Below are 12,598 nucleotides of genomic sequence, written 5' to 3' on the forward strand. Positions count from 1 at the left end.
AAGATTTCCTGAGAAAATGTATATCTTAAAAGGCTCTTCAAAGTAATTTGATTCCTTTGTGAGTGCATTTCTCACTCTGCCTCATTGTTGCCATTACTTGCCATTTCTTTCAAAGTGAAAAGCAGATGACAGAATTATTCCAAAAGGAACTCTTTTGTTAGCGTAAATTGGCTTGCATTAAGCTACTTCATTCACCAGCCCAAATTAATGGTCTCTGTATAGTAGCTCTCAGACTTTCTGGAGCAATATTTTTATTTTGTCCTTTGCTAATAGATGATCGGGCCTATCATAAAATATGAGGTAGCTATGCTAATTCACACTGAATGCTTTTTAAAAGTGAGTTTTGTTAGTCCATAGTTTGTTCACCAGCATTTTAGCACTAGTATTAATTACACATTGTTTGCGTTTTAACATTGTGGACTATGGTCACATTGAATTATAGTTCTGCTCCCTTTTTAGTTTTATAAACATATCAGAACAAGTGAAGAGATGGTTTCAAAATCTTACAAGGAGAACAGATTTATTGTCACCTAAGTTTCATAGTATACCAGCACAATATCTTATTCTTAGGTCTCTAAGATCATTCACTCCTCTAATCATTTGTGTGCCAGTTTTTCTGTAATTGGTAGGCCTGTTGTTTCTAATCACTCCCATTAAGAAGTCTGTATCTCTAATCTGCAACTGAACGTAGGAAGCTGTCTTATACTGAGCTGCCTATAGCTCAGTTCTACACTACTTTGCAGCAGTTCTCCAAGGTTTCAGACAGCAAGCCCATCTGGAAATGCTAGGGATTGAACATGGGACTTCTGTGTACAAAACAGGTGTTCTGTCACTGAGTTTCCCTGGGAGCTGAAGGATTCACTCTTGGGAGGGACATGTAAAGGGAGCATGTTCTGCTGCTCTTTAGAGATCAACCTCATGTACACTGGGTCTTACTGGCCATGAGCAAATGTGCTTTATTTTATTGCCTCTAAATGTTAACACTAGACCAAAATTTAAAGCAAGGATCATAACCAATTTTCTCTCGTTTTTGCAGCAATTATTCAACTGTCAAGCTCTGCGTAAACTGAGTATCCCAGACAATGACCTTTCAAGCCTGCCAACCAGCATTGCCAGTTTAGTGAATCTCAAAGAACTTGACATCAGTAAAAATGGTAAGGAAAAATGTCTGTCAATTCCTTTTCATTTATCATAGAATCACAAACTTAAACCAATGGAAAGGTTGAAGTAAGAGTTACCTTTACCATGCTTATTTATAAAGTAATTTATCAGTTACCTTTTGCCCCCAGCCCACTCAAGGCAGCTTTTGGAGCAAACAAACATAATAATAAAAGACTTAAAATAGCAGCAGCACTAACAACAATTTTTATAAAAAAATGGAGCAGTAATAACAAGTAAAGCAACAATGTAAAAAAAATTCAGATAATGAAAAGCTGTTCATCTTAAAATACCTCTCTATCAACCAAGGCCTTGTTTAGAAGAAGGCTACCTGATATGAATGAGTTTCTATAATCCACTTAAAAATTTAAAGCACGGGGGCAAAATTGGGCAGTTGCATAATGTGGGAGTCACCATTTTAGATTAACTGAAGCTTGCTGAGTCATGTGAACCAGGACCATGTACATGGAGAGCAGTGTGTGTATCAATAGTAGGATGGATTTATAATGAACATCTATGTCTATTTCTAATTATAAAGTAAAATCAGCACATGGGGAAATGCCACATTTTTATCATTTGTTAAACCAGGGTTTGAGATGGAAAGAATGCTAAAAATATTAATTTCTTTTCAGACCCTTTTTCTCATGTATTGTTTTTGAAAGCATTAAAAGAATTCTCAGTTACCCTGAAGAACAGTTTATTCCTAATATTATTATTAGAATTTCTTACTCACCTTTCACCATTAGGTCCGGGTTACAGCAGTATAAAAATACAGCATTAAAATCAGCAGTGATTGGAAGTACAGTATATGCCTCTTGGTTTAAACCAGCTAGAGTTTGTGCCTGAGCTGGAAACTTTGGTTAGCTTAAATAATTCTCCTCAATGCTGTCCGACAAACATTTTGCATTACAGTGAGACAAATAATGAGCGGTAATCAAGGTTTGTTCTTGAGTTTGTCTGGACAAGACATTTAGGATAGCACACAAAGTAAAGCTATGACTTAGTTCGTAGCACCCAGCAGCAGGAAAATTAGGGGAGTAACACAAGCCATGATCATGTTCTTGAAACATCCATGCTCATGTGTTTTGCATTATGTGTGAAAGGTCAAAACAAAAAACAGGTAAAGGACCCCTGGACAGTTAAGTCCAGTCAAATGTGACTGTGGGGTTGCAACGCTCATGTCGCTTTCAGGCCGAGGGAGCCGACTTTTGTCCACAACAGCTCTCCGGGTCATGTAGCCAGCATGACTAAACTGCTTCTGGTGCAACGGAACACCGAGACAGAAGCCAGAGCACATGGAAACGCTGTTTACCTTCCTGCTGCAGCCGTACCTATTTGTCTACTTGCACTGGCATGCTTTCGAACTGCAAGCTTGGCAGCAGCTGGGACAGAGCAACAGGAGCTCACCCCATTGTGCAGATACGAACTGCCAACCTTCTGATCAGCAAGACCAAGAGGCTCAGTGGTTTAGACCATGGTGCCACCCGCTCCCTCCAGAGAAACAAGCACTCTGACCTTTATACCAACCAGAAGGAGAGGGAATATTTCCTCCAGTCTTGTTAAAGTGTTTTTTTGGGGGGGCGGGAGGGAGAGAGATCAGAACATCTGTAAGCATTAGCCAGTTTATTAAATGTCCTTGCCTATATATCCTTGCTGATACTGTATATTCAGTATTTAAGATGCCAGGAAACAATGTTTCATTCTGTACAAACTGTTAATTACAGAATTCTATATATTTCTAGAAAGATAAAACATAGCTACCATAATGCTTCATATGCTTACTTTAGATCACGACTGTACTTTTTTTCCGCCTCACAATAGGTGTAATTTGGAAACATGTGAGGAACTTCTAGGTGTTTCCATGCTCAGTGCCTTCCTGCAGAATCTGACTAGTTCTGCAATGGCCATCAGGCACGATTGGTATCCAAGAGGAAGGAAGAACTGTGTGCTGTGTAGACTTTAGCTTAATATAGTCTTCAAAATAGGACTTGACTAAAGCTAAGCAATTTCTAAGTGCCCAGGGGAGTTTCATGAGCAGAACAAAACCTCAAAGGGATATATTCTGACACCAAAGCACATAACTGATTCTCTTTAATTTTTGCTGCTATCTATTTGGGCACTCTGCTTGTCTAATGGTGTCAGAATAGAAGTGTTACATAATGCACAGGATGTATCATTACAATTAACATTATGTTATGTTCAGTGCACCTTTAGGGCTGCAGCTATTTTTATTTTTGTAAAATCGTCTCTCTTCTGCAACGATCAATGCTTGCTTTATTTTAGAGCCAGTTTAATGTAAACTTTCTCAGCTTATTTCACTTGCCAGTGTATCATCACTGCATTGGGCTTACTTGCGCCTCTAGTGGACAATGGCACCAGTAGCTTTTACAGGAAATAGACTGGCCCCTCTTCATTTTTTTTTTTTGCTCCATGTTTGCTTAATCCTTTTTTTTCATCTGTCAATACAGATGCATGCCAAAACCTCCCAGCCCACGGTTTTATATCCGTTCACCTTGACAGAACCAGTTGATGATGAATGGAGTAAAGGGTCCGTAATTAAAGAACCTCAACCAGACAAGATGTTTCAAGATGCTCACTGCATGCCATTGTTACGCTGTGCCCTAGCCACTTTAGGCTTGTTTTCAAAATCAGCAGAAAACAGACACTGTGCAGACCCTTCCTGCCACTGTAGACCCTCAGCCAACTTGTCCCCACTCCAGTGGTTCTCAAAAAAGTCACTAAATTGAAGTGGAATGCTCCCATGCAATTCAGGAAGTCAGCACAGCTTTGCCAATAAGCATTACACACTGGATACAGATTTCATGGACCTCTTAAAGACCCTATCAAAGGACAAATCAGAACTTGTTACCAAAGGATGGAGATGCTTAGTTAAATGATACCTCTGACAGGTGACTGGATTTTGCCCTTAGGCCTATTCATGATGCAATAGCACTGTCTATCCATGCATCTTCTACAGCATCTCATGTAATGGGTGAAGGATCTTCTCACTACTCCATAACAGGATCGTGCATGCATCCGCAACACCTTACTGAAGATATCTAGGACAGCAGTGGAAGCCACCATGAATGCACCACAGTTTTCAGCATGCTCCATGGCACACATGGCTTCAACAGTGGGAAGCAGGTGCTGCTTTAAAAGTCAACCTCTCCACAGCATCTTTCCTTGAACCAGTGCTCCCCACCCCCCAAGAACCTCGGAAACTGCCCTCAACCTTGGCTCATCCCATCACCCCACTCTGCTTCACCCTCCAGTTGCTAGATTGTGAGAGACTGTGTCTAGCTGTTACACATGTATCATGAACCCACATGCATGTCTAAACACTCACATGTATTCATACACACAACAATGAAAGTTTTGAGATATTTTGCTAGACTTACAAGGTCTAGCAAAATTATGAATATGTGCTTGCCCACTCTCACTTTATCCATCTTTCAAATCAAGAGTTTGGAAGAACTCTTAATTTCCTAGTGAGAAAATGACTAAAATTGGCTATCCTGTTTGCTTCCCCCTCTGTGTTTTGCTTTAACAAAAGGTGAAAGAAAAACTGTAATCATAGTAAGTGATTAACTGAACCAGACTATCTCTTTGTCTGCCTCCTGTACCACCATTAGCTTGAAAGCATCCATTCAGAATGTTAAGTAGATTTTAATGGTAGCTAGTTTTACATGTACGGTCTTTACAGGGTATGATATATTTTCAGGACCCTTGAGATCAGGGTGGTACCAGGGTCAAGCATGGTTCATGATGGAGAACCTCATGTCATATTCAATTGTATGGTTATGACATGCTAAACCGTAGAAATAAGCTCAAATTCACACACCTGTTCACACAACATCTCATCAAGATGGCAGCAATAGAACCGCCAAAGAATACTCATTAGACATTTACTTGATCATGTTTGTAGTTCCCCCAAAAGACCACAAAGTCTGGAGAGCAGTTCTCAGTCTGAAATATCTCTATTGCTGGGTGATCTACAAAAAATTCTGACCAGAATCCTTAGCCTCCTTCATCTCAACGACTTCATGACATCCAAAGTACCAGGAATGTCTTCTATTCTTCATTGGCCCATACCATTACCAATTCAGAGCCCTCCCATTCAGATTGGCCTCATCTCCAGGAGTCTCCACAAAGGTAATGGTTGCACTGGTATCTCACCTCTGCCTCCAGGGCTTCTACATCTACTCATATTTAGACAACCTCCACCTTCTTCTACAGATTTTTATAAAAAACATATTTTATAAAAGATAATAGTGAAGGTTAGTCCATGAGGACAAGTGGGCAGTGCCCCACTAACCTTACTCAGCCCTCCTCTGCCTTCTTATGTCCATTCAGTCCAGGGGTTGATATTGGCTGTCAGCTTTCTCCTCTTGCCTCTTGGTGTTGCCCATTATAGAACTTACTTCCGAGCCAGCCACTCCCTTCAGCACTCAGGATCGCCTCAAGGAATCATGAAAATCATGACTGGGACCCACATCTATAACAGGGAAAGAGCTTGCTCAGCATCAGGGCGGCAGCAGCAAAATGAAAAGAAAAAAAATATTCCAAGGCAGATGTTGATGCTGTGATGGATTGCTGCCGCCTCATGGGCGCCACCATTTTAGCACAACAGCTGTTTTGAACACAAGCCATAGGAGGCAAGAGCGCCATCTGGTTACGTCCGGCCAACCTTCAGCCATATTTCTGATAATTGCCAACATGAAGCCAATTTGTCAGCTTTGACTTCTTTGTATCTTCCCATCATTACACCTCTGTGCTGCACTTTTAATATGAACGCTACAGGAAGAAATCCAGCATGTGAAGAAGCTCTCATGACAAAGACTTGTAAACAGGGGCGTTTAGCAGAGGAGTCTGAGGGGAAAGCCTGGAGTGCTGACTCACAATGTATGTAGGACCAAGAGACATGGACTGTGAGGGAGCTACTGCAGTGACCTGCAACAATTGTGCCGTGTTTGTCTTCCTGCCTGATAATGTGCAAAATACACCTGCAGCAAGAGTAATATGGTTGCTTTACCTGAAGAGAAGGTGGGGATAAGGTGGTGCTGTATATTCAAGCTGTCCTATGTACCTAAAGGTGTTTGCTAGGAGATTTAAAAAAAAAATGCTAGAAAAGTTTGTTCCTTTTCAAAGACAAGGAGTCCTTGAATAAGGACAGTCTCCTAGTCCTTGGTGATAAATTCAGCTTTGATACTTTGTTTTTCTGTGTCATTGCTTGGTGACTTCCTTTGCATTTTATCCACCTTTCAGATGATTTACTCTATTTCATTTCCAGAATAAACATCCACAGGCTATAACCTTGACATGCATAATAAAAAAATTAACATAAGTAAGTTCCAGTGATGAGTCATGGGCTAAGAAGAAAGACAATATTAATACAAGTACAAGCAAAGGCAGTAGCACCCGCCAGAGCACTCTTCTTCCTTTACTAACGGCGTAAGAACAGCAGGGATCTTTCTGTTATTGGCACATAATTTGCAGTTGTAGGTAGTTATGTATTAACACCAGCTGGTCCTGTAACATTGCAGTGTGCTTTCAATTAGCTCTCTTCTTCATTTTTCAATCATGTATTGCTTTTTCAGTCCTCATTCAGCTTCTCATGGCCAAGAAGGCCACAGTCTTGCAACCACCCAGTCAAGAGCCGTTTGACTGAAGTTCCTTGGATTATTAGACTTTAGAAAGTTTCTTCATTATTACATCATTAAATAATCTAGCTAAATTCTAGATTAAAGCAATTTATTAATTGCTGGGTAAAATGGATGCTGTTTAGGGTGTGTTATTGGCTAATAGCACATCCCTGTATTCCCACAGCAGAGGTTTTGGTACTGACTGTTTGTGGTAGTGTATTTGTTTACCAGCAACAAGATGTTATATATAGGTGAAGGGGAACCCGTGACCACTCAGCCCTCGCCCAGAAGAAGCAAGGATGAGGCATGTTTAAAACAAAACAGGAACTTTATTTGCTCATGCTCAAAGGCATTATAGCTTAGTAGTTACTTTTGCAAGGCACAATACCTTATTTCAAACAGACTTCCAATGAAGTATAAAGGATGGCATTTAGAGGGGGAAATGGTTAGATATGATCCCTCTACAGAAGTTCTTCCACATGCTGATAGAGTTCTTTCAATCCTAGCCATACCCATAATTTTTAAAAAGCTCAGATATAATTACTACAATGTGTGGAATTGTGATCTGCTTAGGACTAAAATGAGAGTTTAGGTACTTTAAAGACCAATCATTTGTTGTATTCCTTCCCTGATAACATACATCTTTGTTCTCTTTTTAGGGATCCAAGATTTCCCAGAAAATATAAAGTGCTGTAAGTGTTTAACAATAATTGAAGCCAGTGTCAATCCTATTTCTAAGTGAGTATCTGTCAATGAAGTTAAATGTTTCCTCTTATATATGTTCAGTGGTTTGCATATTAATGTATATAATGTAAAGTGAAGGTATAACACATGGATGGAATTGTCATTTGGTTATAATGAAGCTATGTAAGAAATTTTTGACCAAACTGCGGGAGGCAGTGGAAGACAGGAGTGCCTGGCGTGCTCTGGTCCATGGGGGTCACGAAGAGTCGGACACGACTAAACGACTAAACAACAACAAGAAGAAATTGAGTGAAGTGTAAAATAGCCTTACAGCAAATTCTGCAGTGAGTGCTAGGGAAAAAGGTGGACACATTTTAAGAGTTGTACTGATTTAGTTTTCTATATTGTTTTTTTATTTTCAATTAGGATTTATTTCTATAAAAACATACACAAACAAAATTTCAATATTGTAAGTTTTTAGGGTTATTGAAGAGGGTATGAAGGCTGATGCCATGGAGAACCCAATATGAGGAAGACGATAAGCTCCCAGTTTATAAAAACCATTTTCCAGCACTTTTTAGGAACATGGATAAGTTTCTTTTACCAAGTCAGACCATTGATTTATTTTGCTCAAAATTTTGAGAAAGGTAAACTCTGTCTTAGGAATCCACATGGGTGTGAACCGAAAGAGGCATAGCAATCCCTGGGGCTTGTAGTGGCTTAAGGAGGATTATATTTATTTACTTTTATTTTTAAAAGTATTGTCATGCTGCTACTCATATACAAATCAAACAAATATGTGTATAATAAAAAACATATAAAAATTAAAAATCAGAGATCAACTCCTACAGAGAGATATTTTCTTAATTGCCTGCATGAGCTTGGAAACACAGAAAAGTTATTAGCAAATGTTTAAAGATTAAAACAGAAGAAGCCTGCTGAATCTCTTCCCTGTTTCCCAGGCACAGGAGCCACCCACCAAAAAAGGCTCAACCTTCCCTGGATTCAAGCAAAGTTTATTAGTCCCCATGGGGGCAACCACTACATTTTTGCATCCTCTCCTGATTTCAGATGTCATGCAGAAATAGAGCTGTGTGTCATCAGCATAGTGACACCTTACTCCAAAACTCCTAATGACCATTCCCAGTGGCTTCATATAGATGTTAAATAGCACTGGGGAGAGAATAATACCTTGCGGAACCCTGTAGCACAAGTGATAGGGGACCATGGAGTACTCATCCAGTGCTGCTCTTGGAACACAGTCCTGAAAGTAAGAATGGAGCCATAATAATATGGTGCCTCTAATACCCATCTCACTTGAGGATATCATAGTCAACAATATCAATAGCCGCTGAGATACTGAGCAGAATTAACAGGGTTGCATTTCCCTGTCTCTCACACAATAAGAGAGACTTTGCTCCCCCCTGCCTGCTTTCCGCGGAAGGCAGGCAGGGGGGGACAAAGACTTTTGCCCCCCGCCCGCCTTCGGAAGAGGTCCAGGACCTCTTCTGAAGGCTGGCGGGGGGCAAAAGTCTTTGCTCCCCCCGCCTGCCTTCAAAAGCCGTCCGGCATAGCGGGAAGCGCTTCCCTGCTATCCCGGACCGCTTTTAAAATGCTGGCGGTGGGGAGCAAAGCCTTTCGCCCCCGCCGGCCTTCCTGGACCTCTTCCGAAGGCGGGCGGGGGGCAAAAGTCTTTGTCCCCCCTGCCTGCCTTCCGCGGAAAGCGGGAAGGCAGCGCTGCATTTTCCGCTCTCCCGGGAAGGCAGGCAGGGGGGAGCAAAGACTTTTGCCGCCCGCCCGCCTTCAGAAGAGGTCCTGCCAGGGGATCTCAGCTGTTCTGGCCATGATAGCCCTATCACAAGACTCTGGGGAGACCTTGCCACCTCTCACAGGCAAGAAGTGCTCCGTCATTCAATTACACTAATTCAAAGAAGATGTAACACACAACCCAAATAAGAATTATTATGGTCATTTATGGGTGGGGGTGGGGTGGGGGTGGCAGCACATTTCATAGATAGAGCATGGTACTCATTCTGCATAAAATGGTATGTTCTCTTGGTAACAGTAAAAATAATGTTTAATTCCAGAGGTTGTAAAAAGTGTCATTGATATAATTTGCTTGTAATTTCAAAATTAAATCCACTACCAGAAAGCTTACACAGACAAATTAATGGGATGATGTAATATTAAATAGTTAGGTGCATAAATATCAACCTAAAAGAGCAAGATAGTGTATCATTTGCTGCAATAGATGGCAAAATGTTAGATCTAAGAAGCAGCTCAATATATTTTATCTATTCACTGTATAGCAATGAAGGTGTGAGTTAGGATATGTATCTGCAGGGACTTACTTATATTGTTCCCATAGTAACAATAGTATGAAAGCTAAAGCTTTAACTTGTTTTTTAGGCTCCCAGATGGCTTTACGCAGCTTTTAAACCTGACCCAGCTCTACCTAAATGATGCCTTTCTGGAATTTCTTCCAGCTAACTTTGGAAGGTAAGCACAAATTGTGACACTTCCCTTTTATGAAAAAGCATGTGGATTTTAATTTTTTGATTGAGGGAGTTGGGTGTTTTTAGCCAAGGAGGAGGAGGAGACTAGGAGGAAATATGGTAGCCATCATCAAATATCTGAAGGACTGTCACATGGAAGATCAAGCGAGCTTGTTTTCTCCTGCTACAAGAGGGTAGGACGTGAACCAAAGGATTCAAGTTACAAGAAAAGAGATTCTGACTAAACATTAGGGAGATCAGTTTATTTTGCTTTAGATACATAGAGAGAGCCTTAGGCTGTCAGTGGTTATGTGAGAATCAACTGTGTGTGATTCACACAGGAAGCATTTGCATATTTCATATGAAATTACATTGTTTGAGGATGACAAGTGTATTTATCCTTATCAAAAATTACAAACATTGTGGGAATATGTTTTGCTGGGATCCTTGAGAGAGCATTAGAATAGTTTCTCTTTCTTTTTCTTGTGTCCCATAGGACGCCTCTTCTTATCTTAATTTTCTCTTTTAATAGAATCATAGAATTATAGAGTTGGAAGAGACAATGAGGGTCAGCTAGTCCAACCCTCTATAATTCAGGAATCTCAACTAGATCATACATGAGAAATGGCCATCCAAGCTCTGCTTAAAAACCTCTAAGGAAGGAGAGAGTACCACCTCTCATTGGAGTCTGTTCTACTGCCTAACAGCTCTTCCTGTCAGAAAGTTCTTCCTGATGTTTAGTCAGAATCCTTTCTTGTAGATTTCATTATTTTAGCTGACAGAAACAAAATTCATTGATTGATTTTCTACAATTTTCTAAAATATATGATGTCTTGAATCATGTGTAGGATGTTCTTTTTTTATTCTGTTAGCTATGAAGTGAATAAACCTTATAAACCGTCATTTATAGCAACGTTTATTTCAACATTCTTCATTTATGCCTGTTAATTGGTTCTCTGTGGTTCGTCAGGATCTTCCAGAAGAACACAGCCGGCAATCACAGCTGATGTACACTGTCATGAAGTTAGATAAAATTCTAGAACCGCAAATATCTACTGAATATTAAGAGTCAGCATATTTGTCTTAATTAAATAATCTGCAAAAAATAATTTCAAGCCATTGCTTTTCAGCTACAGATATATGGCTGTGATTCTCATTAGAGCAGTGTTTCCCAACCGGTGTTCCGCGGCACACTAGTGTGCCGCGAGATGTTGCCTGGTGTGCCGCGAGCGAGTCCAAAAAAGGTTGGGAAACACTGGTTTCTCTTTCAAAAAGGAAACGTGGGTTAAAGCGGTGACGCCGCCTCCCACTCACTTTCCTGCTCTGGCTTCCCTAACAGTTTTCCAAGTTGCGTCACTGGATCCAGCCCCCTTTTCCACATGTGACACGGGGCTGGAGGGAGGGAAAGAGGGCTTTACGTCGCGCACAAAGGCAGCCTCCTAGAAGCGCTCTGGGCCGGCGCCGTTTCACCGAAGGCGCCGGAGGACCCCCACCCTCAGCTCCTTCAGAAAGGAAGCCCCGCCCCTCGGCTCCCTACGCCGCCAGGCAGCTCAGCTGACTGACGAGGACGTTCTGCGGCGGCGGCCGCCGCACAACCACCGCAGTTGCTGGCAGCGTCCGCAGTGCAATAAGTAACAGCGCCTGGTGCTGCCAACTCTTTCTCTCTCTCTCCCGCCCCGCCCCAAGCTCTCGCGCGCCCCGCGTCAACATCGCCGCGCGCAGCTTCCCGAGCTTGAGGCCAGCCGCTGCACGCACGCGCCGGCTCGTAATCGGCTCCGGTTGTTGCCTTTCTCCGCCGAGGTCGGTGGACCCCGAGCCTAGGCTTCCTTCCCGCACCCCGCTTTCCGAAGACCGCACACCAGTTGGGCCAGTACATATTCCCCTCCCGTGACTGGAGCGGAATAGCCCTTTCTCTTCTTCCCCAACCCTTGTCGTTGGAGGAGTCCCTCAGTCCCTCGCTTTGCTGCCTCCTCCCCCCCCACCCCCAAAGCTTGGAGGTTCCCCGGCAAGGGGGAGGGGAAAAAAATTGAAAGTTACACTTTCGTGCGTCCCTCCCGGCGTGACGCTGCGCGCTGACGTCACGGGGCTGTAATGGTGGTGTGCCTCGAGATTTTTTTCATCAAACAAGTGTGCCTTTGCCCAAAAAAGGTTGGGAAACACTGCATTAGAGGTTGGCCAGATGAATTGGATAATTTTTATGCAAATATATGGCTAGCATAATTTATGCTAAAACAAATAGCTTATTAGCAATTCTTGTATATGTTGAATGACTTCCTAATTTGAATTTATACTCTTTTAAATTTTGATACTTTTAGACTTGTTAAATTACGAATATTGGAATTACGAGAGAATCACTTGAAAACTCTACCAAAGTAAGTGCTTATATATTTTAGTTACCTCAAATATTCAAAGAATTGTCCCCCCCCCCCTTCTGTTATGAATTGTGCTGTTTTGTTGTGTGATTCCCGCTGCTGTTTCTATTTTGGAACATTGTACCACTGGGGGATATATTAATGGCTATAAATGTAAGCAAAAATGAGTAAAAGGTAAGAATTAAAAAGCATACACATTCTAACAAACTTTAATCAAAATTTGATAAATTATGGGTAAGACCCAAAC

The 12,598-nt window shown here is 41.5% G+C and overlaps 1 protein-coding gene and 1 long non-coding RNA gene across 15 annotated transcripts in view; one reads left to right on the forward strand and one right to left on the reverse strand.

Moving 5' to 3' along the window:
- The window catches only part of LOC309372142, a 56,328-nt gene extending 50,680 nt beyond the window's left edge, over positions 1-5,648 (reverse strand). Inside the window, exon 1 of the long non-coding RNA XR_014169422.1 lies at positions 5,474-5,648. This is a non-coding gene — a long non-coding RNA (uncharacterized lncRNA). The remainder of the gene's footprint in view (positions 1-5,473) is intronic.
- The window catches only part of LRRC7 (leucine rich repeat containing 7), a 172,062-nt gene that overhangs the window by 64,733 nt on the left and 94,731 nt on the right, over positions 1-12,598 (forward strand). For all 14 annotated transcript variants that reach the window (XR_014169417.1, XR_014169418.1, XR_014169419.1 and 11 more), the window contains 4 exons: positions 1,037-1,154; positions 7,460-7,538; positions 9,894-9,983; positions 12,295-12,351. Coding sequence is in view for 11 of the 14 variants with exons in the window: in XM_081915429.1 (XP_081771555.1) it covers positions 1,037-1,154; positions 7,460-7,538; positions 9,894-9,983; positions 12,295-12,351 (344 nt within the window). In the remaining 3 variants the exon portion in view is untranslated. The remainder of the gene's footprint in view (positions 1-1,036; positions 1,155-7,459; positions 7,539-9,893; positions 9,984-12,294; positions 12,352-12,598) is intronic.

Source organism: Podarcis melisellensis, assembly GCF_964234715.1.
Source record: "Podarcis melisellensis genome assembly, chromosome: 6".
NCBI classification, from domain to species: Eukaryota; Metazoa; Chordata; class Lepidosauria; order Squamata; family Lacertidae; genus Podarcis; species Podarcis melisellensis.